Source organism: Phyllostomus hastatus, unplaced genomic scaffold (genome assembly GCF_019186645.2).
Source record: "Phyllostomus hastatus isolate PE091 unplaced genomic scaffold, TTU_PhHast_1.1 phas_contig_826, whole genome shotgun sequence".
NCBI lineage: Eukaryota > Metazoa > Chordata > Mammalia > Chiroptera > Phyllostomidae > Phyllostomus > Phyllostomus hastatus.
In genome coordinates, this window is record NW_025333966.1 from 13,830 (window position 1) to 33,588 (window position 19,759).

Below are 19,759 nucleotides of genomic sequence, written 5' to 3' on the forward strand. Positions count from 1 at the left end.
GGCAGCGAGCACACTGTCCTCACTCTCCATCTTCTGCGGTCCTGCACCCTCTCCCCTTACCTCCGTGTTCACGGGGGGCTGTTTAAGAATCCCTGTCTTTTTTTTTAGATTTTATTTATTTATTTTTTAGAGCAGGGAAGGGAGGGTGAGAGAGAGAGAGGGAGAGGGAGAGAAACATCAATGTGTGGTTGCTGGGGGCCGTGGCCTGCAACCCAGGCATGTGCCCTTGCTGGGAATTGAACCTGCGACACTTTGGTTCGCAGCCTGCACTCAATCCACTGAGTTACGCCAGCCAGGGTAAAAATCCCTTTCTTATCAATCAATGAATAAATCTATTTCCAAATAGTATAAAAATAAAATAAAATAAAATCCCCTTTCTTGTCATTTTAGGGTGGACAACTAGCAGGCACCAGATACTTTTTTTTAAAGATTTTATTTATTTATTTTCAGACAGAGGGTAGTGGAAGGAGAGAAACATCAATGTGTGGTTGCCTCTTGCGTGTCCCGCACCAGGGAACCTGGCCCGCAACCCACACACGTGCCCTGACCGGGAACGGAACCTGTGCCCAACCCACTGAGCCACCAGCCAGGGCCAGATTCTTTCCCTTAACAAGGTATGTGGCAACCTTGTTCATGTATTTTCACATTCTTGGCTAATACCCTTCTCAGTAGCCCCACGCAATTTCATACTTGGACGAGCAGTGATGCATCTAGTCACCATGACTTTCCGGACATGTGGATTCTTCTCCTTTCTCACGATCACGAAGGTCCATGTGATGACATCCTCGTGCCTCTGACTGTGCTCCGAGGGCTCAACGTGACCCCTAAACTCGGCGGCCGGCGTGGAGGGCGGGTATCAGTCCGCGCTTCGGACCCGCAGGGGCCTCGGCCACCCGTCCTCCCCGAGGAAGGCTGGGAGGAGAGCCCGAGGAGAACGGCTCCTCCGGCCGTCGTGAACTCGCTCCCGGTCTCTCCCCGCAATCAAACAGGAGTGAGAGACTTTCCTGGGTGAGGTGGGGGGCATGGGGGGGGGGGCGTTCCCAGACGTCCCAGGCAGTAACCCCGCTGCTCGTGTTAGAGTCCCTGCGGCCCCAAAGCGGGTCTGCCGGGCAGTCTACGGGCAGGGGCCTGGGACACGCGGAACTGCACGTGTCATGTATACATGTGATGGGTTTGCACACGTGTGTCCTCCCGCGGTACTACCACCACAGGGGGTCATGAACAATAATTGTGACATCTGAACATTACCTTTTCCTTTCCTCTTTTTCAAAGTAAGAATGCTTTACATGAAATCTACCTTAACAATATATTTTTTTAAAGTTTTATTTATTTTCAGAGAGGGCGAGAGGCAGAGAAACATCAGTGTGAGGTTGCCTCTCCCACGCCCCCTACTGGGGACCTGGCATGTGCCCTGACTGGGAATGGAACCAGCGACCCGTGGGTTCCCAGGCCAGCACTCAGTCCACTGAGCCACACCAGCCAGGGCCTAGCGACATTTTACGCGCACAATACCACGTTGTTAACTACAGGTACTACCTCCTAGGTCGCCCCGAGTCTCTTCTTGCTGCACTCTACACACTCTGGACAGGGGGGCCAGACTCCACTGAGGAGCCAGAGGTGGCGGCCATGTCAGTAACGTCGGAAGGGTCCAGCTGCTTCTGCCCAGCTGCTTCTGCAGGCACACAGGGCCACCGCCCTCTGCCTGGGCACCTGCGGGCTGTGTCCTGGGAAAGGACAGTGGCCGGGAGACGCCCCAACGTGAGGATCCGGACAGGGAGCCTGTCAGTCATCCATCCCTCCTAGGCAGGCGTGTACCCTGAGTCTCTGGCCATGCCAGCCAGGAAGCCAGCCCACCAAGACCCTGGAGGACTCAGGCCCGACAAAACCAGGGTGACCCCTGTCTGACCCGGGGCCAGCCCCTCAGGCTGGGGTCTCCCCTCGAATGCCCCGTTGTGAACAGTCACCGTGCTCCTAGGAGCAAACCGCCGTCCTAGTAATCCTGGACCCCAAACCACAGGGACTCATTCCCAGAATCTGGTGCGCTTGGTGGGACTGACAGTCCTGCCCCACCCCGCCCCGCCCCTGCTTTGCCGAGGGAAGAAGTCCGGTCGCTAGGCAACCGCCTCAGGCATCAACACCACCATCCCAGGGCATGACAGCGTGGAGGGAGGCGGGCCTAGGGGGCTGTGCACACAGGTCGGGGAGGGACATGGGACAGTCCCATCCTGTGGGACTGGGAAGAGGGCTGAGCTGCCTCTGGGGATGATGCCCAAGGGTCTGAACGGGACAGGCTGGCTGGAGTGGCATGGACTTCGCTGAGGGGCTGCGTGGGAGCTGAAGGTGTTCAGTGCCATTCTCCAGACGCTCCCGCAGCCGCATCTCACAGAGGGCCGCCACGAGCCTGCAGGGGGACGCAGCATGCCCCAGCTCGCTCTGCCCGCACGGCAGTGTCCTGTGGGGCTGCTCCGCCAGGGTCCCCGGGTCCGCGTGCTCACAGATGACAAGGTCGTTCTCCTCCAGTCCCGCGAACCTCATGAACATCGTCCAGCTAGATTCGGGAACCTCCTGCCCAAATTCAAAGTAGATCCTGTTCGTGGCTGAAAAGAGAAAATCACGGAGGGAGACTTGGCCTCGTCCCTGGGAGGCAGACGTGGCGTGTGCTGTGCGCTGTGACGGTCCCGGCTGGCAACCAGGTCCAGGGTCTGCAGGAGGCCCTGGGCGCCCAGGCTGCCCTCGCAGAAGGGACCAGGCAGGGGGACAGGAGAGCGCGGTAGGACACGACCCGGCCGGGCTCCTGACAGGCCTGACGCTCATTCACACGGAGCCAGGGAGCCCGGCAGAGGGGCCTGCGGGGCCGGAGGTGGGGAAGCCCCGGGGTGATCGGTCCACTGAGGCGGCCCCCTCGTGACCAGCGCGACCAGAGCAGCTGTGCGGGCAGCAGGGGCGAGGTCTGTAACCTCGCTGGGCTCCCGACTGTCTGACCTTTGGATCTGCCACATGGGGGGTCTCCCTGAGCTGTCGGAGGACGAGAGTACAAGCAGCACGCGGCCTGTGGCTGGTGCCGCAGGAAACCCTCACCCCAGTCCCACTGACAGCAGCACCGCAGCCCCGGGGCCTCACCAGGCCTGGGTCACCCAGGCCCTCCTACCGGCCACTCACGTTCCTGCTCAAACCCGTGGATGCGCAGTAACGCAGGGCCGCCTGCGTCTGTCCTCACGGCCAGAACTGACACTGGACGGAGGCCCGTGTGCCCTCATGTCTGCAGTGAGTGTCGGACCGCGAGTCTGATACCCACGGGACGTCCCTGAGCTGCCTGGGGGCCCAGGGTCCCGCTTCCCAGAAGGGAGGATGTTGGGTCATGATGTCACACCTCAACAGTCACTATAAGGGAAGACCTTGGGGGACCCACCCTCAGGGGACCCGTCCTTCAAAACAAACTTTTCTTCATATTGCTGCAGAGAGAAGGGAATAAAACTTTCAGGAGGAGACTCCGGGGCGGCTTCCTAGTGGAATCTGCGGAAACAGCCGCCTGAGTTCGGGTGGGCGGGGCCGGCGGGGGCAGCGGGGCCTCCACACGCTGTCCAGTCAGTGTCTGGGGACGGGGCCCGGCCTCTCAGAAGGGGCAGAGAGCTCACAGCCCAGCCACCCACTGGGTCACACTCCCCAGGACACGGCCTGGGCCGGGGCAACACTGGGCTTCCCGCTGCCCTGCCCTGGAGGGACCCCAGCCTGCACTGGACGCTGGACAGGCTCCGCACCCTTCTGACACCCTGTGCACACCGTCCCCCTTCCTGAAGGGTCCCACTCCCGAGGGTCACATAGGGAATATCTGGTCATCCCGTCAGGTCCTACTCAGCTGTCACGGCCTTGATAGAGCCCCCGATGGAAGGAGGACAGTGAGTGTGCTCCGGACACGGGTGGTCATGGCGCCTGTGTCCGTCCCACAGGGACACGCAGTGCCCTGTCTGCGCCTTGCCTCCAGCACCCATGGTCGCCAGGCCTACCCACTCCTGATGACACACGGGAGGCGCTGGGGCTGGGAGACCTCGGGGGCCAGTGCGTGGTGGAGGCTGAGGGCACAGAGCCGGCGACCCGGGCCTCCTCCAGGCAGTGCCCTCCCAGTGCTGGGACCTGGGAGAGCTCGGTCCCTGGGTCTTGGTGGCCCCGGGGAGCCACCATTCCCTTGGACAGCAGGTGTGGTGGAGGCTGTCACAGGCTGCACTGTGTCCCCAAAGATGTGGGCGTCCTAAGCCCAGCAACCAGGAGTGCGGCCTTGTCTGGGAACTGGGTCGCTGTAGGCGTCACCTGTCCAGATGAGGCCCTAACACAACAAGACCAGTGTCCTCTTTTAGGGACACGGACTCGCACACGGGGACAATGCCACGGGAACCTGAACATCTGCCCCCAGGACAAGGAGACAGTAACATTCTGTCCTTGAAGCTGCCTGGTCTGTGGGGCTGTGTCTTGGTCATCCGGGAAACTTGGACACGAAGTTAGGGCACACAGGGCAGAACTGCGCACGCCCTGCACGGACACAGTGCGTGTGCCAGACACAGGTGTCCTTGCTGTCACACCTGCCCAGAAGCCCCTCACCAGGTCTGAGGTGTGTAGGGGGATCTGTGCCCCCCCCAGAGGCACCTGGGTTTGCAGCGCCTGCTGTGGGGTGGCCCTGCCCCCTGCGGGGACCACCGACTGCACCTCGACACTGGCCTCAGAGTCCTCAGGGGACCGCACGGCTGCGCCCTGCTGCTGCAGCAGGGGTCCGGTGTCCGTGCTGGCAGCTGGTGGGCCCCGCTCTGCATCCTTGGGCAGCAGATTCACCCTGGGCCGGGTGCCTCCCTGTGACTGAAGAAGAAAGCTGTGACTTTTGGTGGCAGGGGCCTGCAGCGCAGCCCTCCCAAACCACTTCAGGGGAAATGCCACCTCGTCTGGCAGCTCAGCTGGGGCCGTGCGGTAGCAGGGAAAAGTACTTTGTGGGGTCACGTGCAGGGTGGCCCCCCAACTCTGCAGGGAGTCTGAGACAGGTGGGCTGTGGTTGAACCCAGCAACACAGGTCTGCATCCAGACCCCTGGGACCTGGGAGTGCGGCCTTTGCAGACGAGGGAGCCGTACTGGACGAGAGTGGGCCCTACGTCCAGTGCCCACTGAGGGTCATCGGGAGACAGACCCATGGGGAAGAGGCCGGGTGAGGACCGAGGCCCGTGCTGACTGATGGGCGCTCACACCCAGGAGCACCCAGGACAGCTGGTCACCGGAGACGAGGTGGGCCCAGGGGCGGGCGGGACCTGCCCCCAGGGCCTTGGAGGAAGCTGGGCCCCCTGACCCCCGACCTAACACCTGGGTCAGACTTGTGGCCTTCACATCCGGGACACGGTCAGTTTTGTGTCTTTCAGCCCCGAGTTGGGGAGGACGTTTCGCAGCCCCGGGAAGCCGTACAAGCCCCGTGCCCTCTGCGCCCCCCTGTGCACCCCGAGGTCTAGGCCAGCAGAGTGGGGTCTTCCCCAGCACGGCCGCTCCAGGCTCTAGTGGGGGGAGCGGACGGTGCCCGAAAGGCTGAGCTGCGCACACTGGGGAAGCGCAGGGACGGGGATGGGGGCGTACTGAGCTGGTCCTGCAGCGTCTCTGGACATAAACAGAAAAAGGAAGTCCGGACAAGGGGATGCAGAGGAGGATCCGGGGGATGGGCGTGGGCAGGGCAGGGAGGTCGTGACCTCCTGCAGCTGGGCCTCACCTTCGGCGCTTCCCCCGCCCCCCCCCCGAAGCTCAGAGCCTGCTGCTTCCTTCTCACCTCATGCTCTCTCTCCTCACCCTGAGACGGGGCCTTCTTCCTTCTCCAGTGTCGCCACAGCAAGTACACCGCCGCCACCACCAGAGCCACAATAAACAGCACCAGCACGAGCACCACCGTCCGAGGCTGTGTGTCCCTGAAGAAGGAGCCTGCAGAGGAATGGCGACAGCCCCTGAAGGGATCTTCTGTCCCCAGAGCGCCCAGACTCTCACTGCCACACAGTCAGGACGGTTTTCCTGAAACGTCTCCCCCCCATGGGATGAGAGGGAGCATGAGGACGCACACACAGTGTCACTGACGTCCCCTCTGCACCCCGCCCCCCACTGACTATCTGCCCCCCACTCAGTCAGCGGAGTCAGGTGACGAAGAACGGACTCGGGCTGGGGGCCTGGGTTCCAGTCCCGGGTCTCCTGCCCAACCAGCGCTGTGACCTTGAACTAATGACGTAACCGTCTGTTGCTGCGTCCTGATCAGTGAGAGCATTCAGTTAGTGCTTATGCAGTGCCTGACGCAGGGTGAGTGCCACGCAGGTTTCATTCGGTTTTGAAAACTGAATAGTTTATTTCATCTTCTTTATAGTGGAAACAGCCCCTATGCAGCTGCTGTGGATGCTGTCCGTCCCGTCCCTGTGTCTCGGTCACTGCCCGCTCCAGCACAGCGAGCAGGCCCGTGTCTCTCCTGCAGGGCAGCGCCCACTGCACACCGGGTGCCCTCCAGTGGGCACACCGAGGTTCTGCCCTTTGTCCCGGGGTCACTGGTTTGAAAATACCCGGTCACAGGGGTCACGTCCCACCGCTGCAGGCTGGCCCATCGGGTGGTCCCCAGAAGTGGGTTTGGCATCAGTCAGTGAGCAGTTCGGGTGCAGACGGCCCTGCGCCCCCACAGCACGGGGGCCGACCCCCACCAACACCATCCAACACGGGGAGCACAGACGGCTACGGGGCTGTCTCCCCCACAGCCCGCCACCAGAGGGCGCCCACCCCCTCGTTTGTCCTGCTGCTGCCAAATTCACAGGGGGAAATAGTTCCCTGTTCCAGGAATTTGTCATCCTCCTGGGAGTTTTACCTTCCTGGGAACTGATGATTCCCATTTTTGCTCTTTGATCCACCGTGTCCTTTATGTTGTAAGGACATTAGCGCTTTCACTAAGATTTGGGGTGTACCTATTTCCCCTCCTGGTGTGTTTGCTGAACTTTCCCGTCTGTCCCCACGTCCCACTGCCTGGATCCGTGTGTGGCAGGAAGAGCTCAGAAGGTGTCTGTGACATGAACCGCTTCAGGGGAAGGGGACCCAGGTCTCTGCTCTGTGCCCTCAGTGCCCCGCAGGGACCAAGGTTAACAGCAGACCCCGCACCTTCTGTGAGGGGAACCTCAGAGCCCAGGGCAGGGGGCAGGGACCTCACCTGCGATGGAAAGCCTGGCTGACCTCTCCTGGCCCAGCAGGGGATTTCTGATGACACAGGCGACCCCCTCCCCAGAGCCGCCTTCCAGGATCACAGAGGCTGAGGCTGCATAAAGGCCCTGGGGGTCTGCAGCCTCGATGACCACCTCAGCAGACAAGCTGTGTCCCCTGGCGTCTCTCCACTGGATCTGGGGCTGCGGGTACCAGCCGGCAGACGTGCACTCCAGACGGATCCCTCCAGCCTCGTAGGCCTCCATGTCAATGTGGGTATCAAAGCCCAGCGCTGGGGAGGAGAAGTGAGCTGAATCGTGGGGAGCCCTCTGTACTAGAGGGGTCTCCACAGCAGGGAGGGGCACCCACACTGAAGAGCCCAGCAGGGACTCACCAGGAGCTGCTCCCAGCGTGTGCTGTGCAGCAGAGACTGATGCCCGATGGGGCCACTGCCTGACCCTGGCTGGACCCTCGTGCTGGATCCAGGGGGCTCTGGGCCAGAGCAGAGGCTGCTTCCCCCAAGTCCCCTTAGAGACTGCTGCAGGCTCCCCTCCCCCCTGCCCCAGACAGGCTGGTCCCTGGCAGAGCCTCTCACCCCTTCCTGGGCAAGCATGGAGGTGGTGCACCTTAGCCTTAGTGGGTCGCACCCCACTGCCCCTGTCCGTGCTGCCTGTCCTGTTGGGGTCTTGCCCACCCGTGAGGAGGAGACACGTGGTGTTCTGCGGCCGCCCGAGCAGTGACTCGAATGCACGGCCCCTCGGGAGGCTCTTGCTGCCCTTACTGGCAGGCTGCTGGGCTCTCCTCCACGGTCTCCCCCCAGAAGTGTCCACAGTGAGGCTGTGCAGAGGGGAACCTTTCCCATGGAAGACAGCGGACCCGGGGCCAGGAAGAGGGGAGTTACTATCACCTGCCCCCACGCCCCTGAACACAAAGAGGGGGAGGCAGCCCTCTGAGGACCTGAACACACAGAGTCCTGCAGGGAGGGCTCTGTCGGGGGAGCCGAGGACTCCAGGAAGTGACAGCAGGCTGAGGAGGAGCCGTGCGGGGACAAGGCCAGGGGGCCGCATGGTCCCCGCACCAGCAGCCCCCACGCACTGGAAGCCACAGGGCAGGGCTGTGTCCGGGGAATGAGAACTGCAGCCCTGATGCCCGGACACGAGCACTTTCATGGGGCAGCACCTGAGACAAGGTGCTTCGTCACTGGGGTGGGTCAGGGCCACGTCAAGGCCACTCAAGGGTGGGGTGACAGCACAGAGGAAACAGGAACCGTGTGCAGTGACCCACCTCCCTGTGCCGGCTGTGACTGACCAGTGACACCCGCACCATCCTGACCACGTCCCACCCAGAGCCCAGCGCTGCCTCCACATCCCCCCGAACCGCACCGAGTCCTCCCTGACGCCCCCTCTCTGAGTCACCCCTGTGTCCCCGTCCCCAGGGGAGCGTCCTCCCTCACTACACCGAGGACGGACACAACCTGTGCAACTGCAGCTGTGTTCCCAGGGGTTTGGTGGGGGACGTGGGCCCCACAGGAGTTGTCCCTGCAGGTCAGAGCCCTGGACTCACAGCAGCAGGCCCCTGGGGCCCCACGGCCTTGGTCTGGATCACACTGAACCCAACACCCACGTGCCACCCGCTGCGGGGAGGTGTCCTCCTCCTTCCCGTCCCTGACCTGCACTCCCCTGGAGAGACTGGTGGGCGGTGTGGGGGACTCTGTACTGGGTGCCGGCGGAAGTCACCCTGGGGGACCCCTGGGTGTGTCACAGGCCTCACGGGAGCAGAGATGGAGGTGGGGGGTGGATGCTGGTGAGCAGCCCACGTGCTCTGGGGTAGGTCTGCAGCCTCTGCCCCCACCCAGGGAAAGGAGCCTGGAACAAGCCTGAGCCTCACCTGCCACCTGCAGCTCCACCTGGGCTTTTGCATAGAAGTCTCCGTCTTGGAAATAACACAGGTAGGTTCCGTTGTCTGAGACCCTGACATTGTGAATCCGGAGAGCGGCCTTCCCCGCAGTGACGTCCTCTCTTATAATTGAAGTTCTCCCTCCAAACTCTTCTGCCGGCGTGTCCTCCTGCCCGTGTGCGTACACGTGCACTACCTGCCTGTGGCCGGGTCGCTCCCACATGAGCTGCAGGGTCTCAGCGCTCATCTTCGGGGACAGGTGACAGGGCAGGTCTGAGTCTTCACCCACCATGGCCAGGATGGGCTTGGGGGGTCCGACCACAGCAAACTCAGCTGGTCATCAGAAGGGGGGCTCCGTCAGAGTGAGAAGGCCCAGAGGGCCAGGGGGTGACCCAGGCAGGGAGGGTGAGGTGACAGACACCTACACGGGAACTCAGTCCTCACACAGGTGCGGTGTGGACGGGCGTTGCAGGGGTGGGCGGAGTCCCGGGTTGTGACTGGGCCCAAAGGGAAAGGATTCACACACACAGACTCACAGCCGGTCCTACCTGAGCAGGGGCTGAGCAGCTGGACCACGGCGAGGCACACAGGGAGGGCAGGCAGTCGGAGCACCAGGCACCTCCCCATCCTGACCTGCTGTGCACAGAGAGAGGGCAGCAGGGGCTGGGCAGCAGGGACCACCTGGAAGGAGGAGGAGGGTTCCACGTGGAGAGGCTGCCTGCCCAGGGCCAACCCGGGCACCACCGCCATCACTGGTGACCCGAGAGCCTCCTCCGCAAATGTCCCCTGGGGGTCTCTTCACCTTGGATCCCACCGTGGAAATCAGCCATGAAACATGGACCGGTAATGCAGGTACCTTATCCCTCACCAGTAGGGAGCACCGGGCTCTGCTGTGGGAACCTGCTCAGTAGCCTCCCACTGGCGCACACTTCCCTCCCCAGCCAGGTGCCCGCCCCCCAGACCACCCTCTTGAGGAAGGCAGGCCCCTCTGCTCTGAGTCCCTTTTCCCGCCACTGCCCCCTGCAGGCCGCGCTCCGCACAGCAGCCAGCGTTTCCTGCCCCCTCACCTCCCTCCTGCTGAGCCCGTCCCAGGGGGTCCCCTGTCACCCAGAGCAGAAGCCCACGAATGTTGCACCCTGTGCTTTAAAGTACCTGACTGTTTTAAGGGATGGCTATGTTGGGGGGCAGTGATTCAGGGAAGATAAAGACTACTGTCCTCAAAATAAAAATAAATAAATAAAAAATAAGTAAAACTAATAAAAATATCTCAATGATTTAAACTAAAATTTTCCATAGTGGGGAACACATTTCCACATATTTTGAAGGATATTTACTGTTTTTCATTCCTATCACAGACCATGTAAAATATAAAGCATAAAGGAATGAAATTTAAATAGATTAGAATGGTAATTACATCCTGTTTCATGTGAATGTGAACACCTATGGATGCATTTGGCCACATGTACACAAGGGGCGACCCAAAAAGAGAATTTACGTATAAAATTTGAGTTTGTATTCTCACACCTCCAGCCTGCGGTCACCCTCACATGCTCCGCCCTGGATGGGGGACACCCGTGGGGGACGGCCCTCCACCGCCCTGAACACTCTCTGGACTCGGCGGTTCTGACACCTCATAGTGCTTCTGCCGTTTTGTTTCACGTCTTACACGTCGGGATGTTTCCCTTTGTGGACTTTTTCATGCGGGAAAGAAAAACAGTCACTCTGGGTGAGATCGGGGGAGTAGGGAGGGTGGGCACATGGGTTTTTGGTCAAAAAATGCTGAACACTCAGCACAGGGTAGGCAGGTGGGCTGGTAAATCACCCCTCGTGAAATGGCCCAGTGCCCTGTAAGAGTTGTGAAAAAAAAATCAGTAAAGCCCAACGCAGCCTCTCACAACAACGCCAGCCGGTCACTGATGCAGATGGGCTCCTGGAAATTTCTCTCCTAGTGGGTAAGCCTGGACTACGAGGGGCCTGCCCTCCAGAAGGGAATTGCTCGTTTATTTTTTTTCTCCATTTCTGGTTGGGTCACTCCTTGTATAGCAAATACCCTGAAATGTTTTATCCATAGCACCAAAGATTACACTGGCAGGAATTGCTTTTAAAGTGAAACTGGCATTAATACAAAAAATTCACATTTAATTCTGTTCATTATAGTAAAATCTACAAGAGCACAGTGTATAAGTTGCATCCAATTTTGTCATAATTATTTATAAGAACATGTTATTAAAAACATAATTCCTCTCTGGCTGGTGTGGCTCAGTGGATTGAGTGGGGTCTGGGACCAAAGTGTTGTCGGTTCGATTCTTGGTCAGGACACATGCCTGGGTTGAGGGTCAGGTCCTCACTTGGGGGAGTGTAAGAGGCAACCACATACTGATGTCTCTTTCCCTCTCTTTCTTCCTCCCTTCCCCTCTCTCTAAAAATAAATAAAATCTTATAAAAAACCGTAATTCCTAGACACTCCGTGACACAACACGCAACGGTGAGAAGCCGAAAGCTCCCTCTCTCCGATCAGGAGGAAGACAGACGCCCACCCTCACCACCTCCCCGCCCCAGAGCACTGGGGGTCCGAACAACAGCGGTCACGGGAGACAGAGACAAACAGCAAGCAAATCCGAGGGAGGAGGAGCCTTTGCACTGCCCGCAGATGGCAGGACGCGGTACGTAGGACCGTTTGAGGACCCACAAAATCCCGTGAGAACGTGGAAATGAAGGCAGTGAGGTCGCAGGACACAACGTGGACACGGGTGCACTTCCGTGCAGCAGTGACGGGTAACCAGAGGGAGGGGTCGTCAGCCCCTCCTGCGGTTGCGTCCGAAAGCAGAAACCACCCGGGAACAAGGTCAACCAGAGAGCGGACAGCCTGCGCCCTGACGGCTGGAGGAACCGAGAAAGGAGACGAAGAGGGGACACATGACAGGAGACACACACTTAGCTCAGGGTCGGCAGGAGCAACACTGTCACCCCATCCCCGCTGCCCAAAGCCAAGCCCAGACTCAGGCTGTCCTTGTTGAAACGCCAATGACCTTCTCCTCAGAAGGACAACAAGCAATTGTGAAATATATTTATTTCAAATCCCTTGTGGTTTATTCGTCAGTGAGGCAGGCACGTCAGGGGGGAGGCTGCGGCCTTTCTACCTGGCCTGACCCCTGCTCGGATTTAAGTCCCCCCCCCCACCCAGTGCAGGGGACTGTGGGCGAGGGTCACTGCCCCAGTGGCAGGAGTGCGGGGTGGGAAGTTGGCAGAACCCCAGCCTTTGCAGATTGCGGGGCACATAGAGGTACGGGTGAACTCTGTGGGTTCCTCTCTCGACAGCGGCTCTGAATCCCAGGGACCTCAGGGGGACCCTTTCACCACAGATTTCGTGTCATTTTGACAGACACGCATCCTGCTCGCCCCTGCATCCTGTTCACGTGTGACACCTGACCTTGGGGTGATTCCTGGGAGGAAGGTGGTTGCAGGGTTCCAGGGTAGGAACCAAGGGGCCCCCATGCCTCACTGAGCCCACTCACCCTCCCAGCACTCGGCACCCGGCAGGCACACAGTCTCCCGGTTGCGGTGGGTGGTAAAGCAGCCAGTTCGCAAGGGCTGCACTCGGTGACACGGTCCAGGTCTTAGTCTCTGCTGACATGGGAGCCTGTGAAGGGGAGTGCACAGAGGGGATGGTGTGGCCCAGGGCACAGACACAACCTGGTCCCTGAGGCCTCTGCCTGAGGAGGTGCCCCAGCACCTGGCCACCTGTCCCCAGCACAGCAGCAACGCTCAGGTCCTGTCTGCTTGGAACCCTCTAGACTGATTCTCAGCTCCATGTGTCCCAGGGGCTGGGGACCTGACCCACCCTCGGCTCTTCCCGACCTGCTGCAGCTCCGGGAAGGGCGGTGCTGAGTGTGCACGCTGGAGCCTGCGCCCACCCCGCCCCCCAGGTCCACTCTGCAGATTCCGGGTCAGGACTCAGGGGAGGCCAGGTCGTTCATAAATGGGAGTCCTCCCCGTCCCGCCGGAGTTGATTTTTAGTAAATAAAAGACTGGCTTCTTAAATGTCCACCCATCCTGGAAGGGGTGGATTTGGTTTTGGCAACACCAGCAACCCCGCCCAAAGTCCCAGACTCTGGTCCCTGCTCCTCGCCCTGCAGTCCCACCCACACGCCCTGGGCTGGGAGCCACCGCTCCTCCCACCCGCAGCCCCGCCCCCACGCCCTGGGGTTGCAGCCGCTGCTACTGCCCACCCCCACCCGCGTCTGGTCCGGAAGGGGAATAGTGTTGTTGTGTTCCCTCACCCTCTCTGTACAGTAAGGGCTCCGCCCGCCAGGCTCCAGGGAGGCCCGGGCAGAACGTGGACAGTCCCCAGTCCCCCCAGAAAACCGTGGACACCCCAGGTTCCCCTCGGCAGCGTGACCTTCACCAGGGCGCGCAGCTCGAGGGCGGTCCCTGTCCGGGCGCGTTAGACCGGGCACGACGGAACGCGGCCTTGCGTCCCGGTGGAGAATCTGGGGTCCCGCAGGAGTGGAGTCGGGGCCGCCCCTGAGCTGGGAGAATTCCCAACACCAGCCGCTCGGACCCAGTGCGAGGGGGCGGGGAGGGAGCCGGGGGGGGCGTGGCAGGATTCCTCCTGCCCCACCCGGCCCCACCCCGGCCCCAGCCCCGGTCTGAGCTCTCACGTTGCCCGCCTTGTCGTCCAGCCCCGGGCGACGCCGGCCTCGCCCTCCCCGAGCGCCGCGCTCCCACCCGGCACCGCGCCCGCCCGGACGAGGAGCAGCGGCAAAGTCCGGAGAGGGGAGCGCGGAGACCGGAGCGAGCGCCGCTCCGGGGCAGCCGTAGACGCGGGGGTCGGGGTCGTAGTTTCACTTACACGCCAGCCCGCCGCGTCCGCCCGGCCCGAGAAATGGCGGCGGGAACGGCAGTCCGTGGCGGAATGGCTACCCGCCAGGGCGGCTTCAGGGCGACTGCGCCCCCAGAGGACGACGCCATCGCCGCATTTCTTCTGCTGGGGCGGCTCTCTCGAGCGCGCCGGCTCCCTGTGGGTCCCCTGGAGCCACGCGGGGGGAAGGACGTGCTGAAACAGCCTCACCGTTCAGACGGCCGAGGGGCCGATCGTCCGTGAGCCCCGGGGCCTGGGGCTGAGCAGAGAAGCACCGGGATGGCTGCCGGGCTGTTCCCTTTCGGAGCGGCTCCGGGTGGGGGAGGGGCCGCGGCGGGGAGAACCGGGACCACCCGGCAGAGGCCCGGCCCCGTCCTCCCGCAGCGCCTGGAGCGCCCCCAGCCCGGGCTGTCACTCCCTCTCCTCCAGGGCCTCCGACTCGGAGTGCGCCCCTCCGGGGAGCCCTCTGCACACGGGCTGGAATCCTCCGACGTTGGCATCTTGACGTTGGCAATGATGATGATGATCGTGATGCCCAGACAAACCGGGGGAACATGAAACAGCTCCCGAGAAAACCACCGCTGTCTGCGCTCGGACTTCGGGAGAAACAGGAAACGTGTCAGTGAAGTCACAGGCCGACAGAGTTTCCAGCAGACACGGGACCAAGTCCAGACAGACCGACCCCACGAGTGCTCGTGAAGGACGAGAAAACCCTCGGTCGAGGCACCTGCACCCGGCGTCCACGGCACCACGGCTCACAGCAGCACCGCTCACAAGGGGGAGACACAGACCCCCTCAGTGAGAAGCACACAGGGATGTCTCCTGGTGGCCGAGTGTGCCCACAGACACTCACTGGAACCCGTCACCACGGGAAGGAGGACCCCTGTCATCAGAGGACCGTGGACGCACAAGGGGACAGGAACTCCGTGAGGCACTGAGACAGAGACACCCCCCAGGTGACCACATGTCATGTGGGCCACAAACACCACCCAACGTCATGAGACGACCCCTCTGACCCCTCCAGGGGTTCTGTCATTTCCAGACTGTGCAGGTGGGTCTTTGGGTGGTTGCCACGCCCTCCTCCAACCATGTTTTCTGACAAGGTCCGAACGTGGAAAGAGGGCATTCAAGGAATCCATCTTCCTGGAAGAGAGCGTGGCATACAAAGGGGGGCGGTAATTTTCCTGGGGATTGCTCTTACTAATTTCCTTGCTAATATTGATCATGGTCTTACTTTGTACCCTGATTCCCATAAGAACAGGACATGAGGAGAAAGAGGCTCGAAGTGAGTCAATGATTGATTTTGAGGGAAATTCTGAAGGGACAACTAGTTCTCCCCTGACTATGGAATCCTGCCCAAATTGTTTTAAACAAGGAGTTTATAAACCTGAGGAAGAAACTATGCCCGATTGTTCCCATAAAACAATTCATAAATCAGTTACAACAGGTTGAATTATTGGCGGACTTTCCCATGCCTGTTCCTTACCCATAGATACAAAGAGTCTTTCTACAAAACAAGAAAAAAATTATATAGACCCTTACCCACAGCCCAGGGATACCCCTGGGTAACATGTTGGATTAATGGCAAATTATGGCATCCCCAAGAGTAGCTAATAGTCTCCAGACGGTTCCAGATCCCCCATTGCCTTATACAGGAGCATATAATGAGGGTGGCATTAGAACGGTCAGTAAGGATGGAGTCCAAGTGCCTTATAATAGTCTAAATTTCGTGGGAAGGCTAGCTCGAAGCAGACCCCCCTGGTGTTCATTAACTAAGGAACAAAAAAAGTCACTACTCCGCCAGCTTGTCAAAGGATTTTGCCCACACTTCCCCCTATCAGGCAGGAGCTACAAAAAAGAACTCTCTGAACTATCCAAACAAAAATAGAATAAGACATGAGAAAGTCAAGAATGGCCTGTACCCTACAAAATCCAATAAAACTGTCTATCACCTTTAGGTCAAAAGGTTTACTGTGGCTGGATGTCCTGTCTATCTCTCCTTACATGTTTGTTTTGGTGAGCAAAAGGTGGTGGGATTGTCAGACACCTGTACCTCAGGTTCATTGATTCGCATAATTCCAATGAAGTTGTACAAAATAATTTCTTGAGCAGAGAACAAAATCCCCTCTAATGAAATAGCCCCTGAATGTCTAAAAGTTGTTGGAGTAACAGCCCCGGCTTTACCTTAAATAGGAATATACATCAGTAGAATTAGACAGGCAAAGAAGAAAAACTGGTTAGCTATTCCAAACTAAGCACGTAGAAACAGTTACCAGGGAGTCAGAGTCCATGGTGCATAGAGAAACATTTTAGACAGAAAAGATAGATAGCTAAGTTAGACGTCACAAAGGCCTTATAATAAATTTCCTATAACCTCTACTCAATCTAGCATATCCTTTTTCTGAGAACTTTAATAAACAATAAGACATTCAAACTCTGCACATACAGCTAGTTTTAATTGTCTGAGGTCACTAGACTAGCGTGACCTGATATCCAGGTAGAAAATTTCCTGCTTTGCCTAACGGAAAATGTCAATCACTGCCAAAAATGAAAGTATAAAAATCTGCTTGTACTTGCAATAAACGGAACAGAGCTTCACCGTCCTCTGAGTCGTGTTGTCGTCTGTCTCCCATCACTGACGCCTCACCCACTTTTCAGGAACCCCTGGACCCAGCTGCGGCCGGACCACGGCACCCACCAGGGTGGAAGGGGCTGGTGACACGCAGTACATCATCCCTGACTCCCTGAGGGGTGACGCTGACCCTGCTCCCTCTTCTTGTGTGTGTGCGTGGGATTTCCCAGTTTCCCACATGGAACTGAGCACCTTCCCATTTGAACACGCTGACTGAGAATAGACACGGGGCTCAGAATGTGGAACTGAAGTGGCTCTCTGGGTCCTGTCACTTTCCTGCTGTCACACTACGTGGGGACTGACATGGGAGCTGACGGACGTCTCCAGCCGCGTTTCTGGGGGCTGTGACCTCTGCACTGCGGGACCGGGACGTCCCTCCTTCACCCGAAGGCCCCGCTTTCCCCTCACGTGTCTCGGCTGCACCGTGAGCGTCCCTGTGGCCAAGTCCCGAGGCCCGACGTGAAGGTCCGGCCACAGCAGGGTCAGGGGCTGGCAGGTCAAGGTCAGGCAAGGTGCCCGGGGGAGACTCACCCTGGGAGCAGGGGCCACACAGCAGGCAGGACCCCAGGCCGTTGGGGAACTCGGTGAACGTGCCTGGGTCACACTTGTCGCACTGTCCCCGGGTGTGGGGGCGGCTGCAGGGTTCACGGACATGCTCCCCTGTGCAGGAGGTGGGCGCTGTGGTCAGACCCCTCCAGGCTCGAGGGGCGTCCCTGCTGTGCAGCCTGCCCACCCCGTCCTGGGGGCAGCCCCGCCAGTGGGAACAGGGAAACACTTCTGTCTGCAGTTTCGGATCAAGGTGACCTCTGGACGTCACTCCTTCTTGGACATGAGGAAGCACAGACCGCCCGGTATCCCACCTCGGCCTCCTGACCCTGCCCTGCACCCGCCCCTCTGGCAGCTGTGCTGTGGGCTGCACAGGGACCCCGGCCCCCAACCAGCAGACGCTGAGGACCCCGAGTACCCGAGTACCCGCCTCTTGTCAGCAGGAGCAGGTCCCAGCACTCCGCCTCCCAGCCAGGGCCAAGGCTCAGCCTCTGGGAGGAGCTCCGCCCAGTTCCCACCCACAGGGGTGTGCCCTTCAGGACCCAGGAGCACCTCACTGGGCCAGCAGGTTCCTGCCACCCTCGCTGAGGGCAGAAGGGGCTTCCTTCGACAAGGTGTCCCCTGGGGCCACGTCCCACCTCATGGGTGCTGCTAACCAGCCTCCCCTCCTTACTGTCAGGAGAGGGCCCCTCCCCCCGGCCCGACACACGTGGACTCTGCGGTCCCTCCAGGCAGACCCGTCCCGGACTCCCCCGCGGGGCAGAGCAGGCAGCAGTGGCCTGGGGACCAGTACTCGAGGGGCCCGCAGCTGTCGGTGGGACCGGGGTGTGACGGGCTCTGCTGGAAAGTCCGGTGGGTGGGGGCGGTCTCCGTCAGCCGGAACAGAACAGGAGACATTCCCACCCATCCGGACTGCCCACCCGTCCTGTGCCCCGTGCAGTGGAGGGTGGTTCCCTGAGCTCTGCACATGCCTGAGCTGGGTTCCATCGGCGGGACTGCTGCGTGGGTGGGAACCTAGTCCCCTACCGGCTTTGGGATTGGCTCACTTACTCGCGACAGTGCCCCGCCCCGCCCACCAGCGCATAGCCACGCCCCTTGTGCCCACAATGTCCCGAGGCGACGACCGGGATCCCGCTCTGCGTCGGGGCCCGCCGGGGGGCGTTGCGCTCGGCTCCCTCGGAGGGGCGGCGCGCAGTGCCCAGCCCCAGCGTTTTCACCTGAGAGAGGCAGTGGGGCGGCCCTGAGAGCGAGGACGTTTTGTGTATTATTCTTGCAAACGGCAACTCCGGCATCATCAGGAAGGAGAGTAGGCGAGCGGGGAGGCCAGCCTGGAGGAAGGGAGGGAACCGGGGGATGGGAGGGGAGCCCGGGGGAAGGAAAGTTGGTCTGCGGGACCGGAGGGAGGCGAGCCTGGGGGAAGGGAGGAGAACTGGGGGGAAGGGAGGCGAGCCCCGGGGGGTGGGGGACGTAACAGAGCTTCCGCCACAGGTCGGAGGAGCCCCCAGCTGTGTGCCTGTAGGCGGGCACTGAACCTCGCTGAGCCTCAGATTCTGGGAAAGCCCCGTCTGGTCCCTCGGGCCCTGGGCCCTCCGGAGATGCTGCACCTGCTGCTTGTTCGTCACTGAGGCAGACGTGTTGGCGGGGAGGCTGCGGCCGCTCTAACTGGCCTGGGCCCCTGCTCAGAGTTAAGCCCCCCCACTCCCCCCACCCAGTGAGGGGGTCTGTGGGCTGAGGGTCGTTGGGGCAGTGAATAGAATCTTAAAGAAAAATAAAGACATTGTATTTCCAGAGCTTCAAAGATGTTTTCAAAAGATTTTATATATTTATTTTTAGAGAGGGGAAGGGAGGGGAAAAGAGACACAGAGAAACATCAACGTGTGGTTGCCTCTCACACACCCCCCACTGGGGACCTGGCCCACAACCCAGGCATGTGCCCTGAGTGGGAATCGAACGGGTGACCCTTTGGTTCTCAGGCTGGTGCTCAACCCACTGAGCCACAGCAGCCAGGGCTAAAGAATTTTCATTTCAAGAGCAAGTTATAGAATTAGAAGACTTGTGAGGCTAAGTCTTCAAATTGAATATTAAATTTACATCATTGAATTACTAAAGACATTGTTGAAAAGTGCAACGTCAAGGCTGATTTCCCTCCAAACCACATGTCCATAGGTGAATGCAGGTACCACGTCCAAGCAAACATTCACATTTACTAAAAATCTCAGTCCTAGTACTCGTCCACCTAACACAGAAGGCCGCTGAGAATTGTTCCAATTTGTATCACTTTCTAAAATGTTGCCCCGGGATTCCAGCTGCTCCGTGCTGCCTTGTCTGCCGCCGGCGGTTCCCGCACCCAGAACTGCCCCTGGCAGCTCCCAGCGCCAGCCGCCCGCGGGAGCCTTAGCAGAGCAGGCCGGGAAGGTGCTCCTGCCCCGCCCCTCCGCGGGGCCCCCTGGGCCAGCACAGCGCCTCCCGCCGGCGGACCCCAGACACACACCCAGCTGTCTCGGGGCTGCGACCTCAGCCCCAGGACCACCCTGAACCCCGCCGCTGTCCCTCCCTCTCCGCTCAGCGCACAAGGTCTTGCAGCCTCTGGGGAGGACCGACGGGGTGTTGTGGGGGCCAGGGGGGGCTGGGCGAGGAGATGGTTC

General features: G+C 60.0%; 1 protein-coding gene across 8 annotated transcripts; it reads right to left on the bottom strand.

The window, feature by feature from the left end:
• Positions 1 to 473: 473 nt before the first annotated feature.
• On the bottom strand, positions 474 to 17,937 carry LOC123826621 (butyrophilin subfamily 3 member A2-like). Of its 8 annotated transcripts, XM_045850644.1 has the most exons (8): positions 17,100 to 17,228; positions 13,928 to 14,532; positions 12,591 to 12,715; positions 9,624 to 9,756; positions 9,067 to 9,408; positions 7,190 to 7,471; positions 5,809 to 5,937; positions 474 to 2,597 (listed from the first exon to the last, which is right to left on the bottom strand). In XM_045850644.1, exons 4-8 carry the CDS (start codon positions 9,700 to 9,702, stop codon positions 2,125 to 2,127), a joined length of 1,305 nt encoding a protein of 434 aa, XP_045706600.1. In that variant the 5' UTR covers positions 9,703 to 9,756; positions 12,591 to 12,715; positions 13,928 to 14,532; positions 17,100 to 17,228; the 3' UTR covers positions 474 to 2,124. The 8 variants fall into 8 exon arrangements, with proteins under 8 accessions (XP_045706600.1, XP_045706599.1, XP_045706597.1 ...); XM_045850643.1 differs by lacking the exons at positions 12,591 to 12,715; positions 13,928 to 14,532 and adding an exon at positions 17,867 to 17,937; XM_045850648.1 differs by lacking the exons at positions 12,591 to 12,715; positions 13,928 to 14,532 and adding an exon at positions 4,639 to 4,845 and having other exon boundaries at positions 2,392 to 2,597; positions 5,789 to 5,937; positions 17,100 to 17,514.
• Between the last annotated feature and the right edge of the window lie 1,822 nt (positions 17,938 to 19,759).

Excerpts from the sequence above, each read along its gene's own strand:
- LOC123826621 (XM_045850643.1), bottom strand. The coding sequence starts at position 17,222 with ATGTCCGTGAACCCTGCAGCCGCCCCCACACCCGGGGACAGTGCGACA. Across the intron at positions 9,757-17,099 it reads GTGTGGCCCCTGCTCCCAGG|GTGGTCCCTGCTGCCCAGCC; the intron begins GTGAGTCTCCCC and ends TCCTCCTTCCAG. Across the intron at positions 2,598-5,808 it reads GAAGAAGGCCCCGTCTCAGG|CCACGAACAGGATCTACTTT; the intron begins GTGAGGAGAGAG and ends TTCTCTTTTCAG.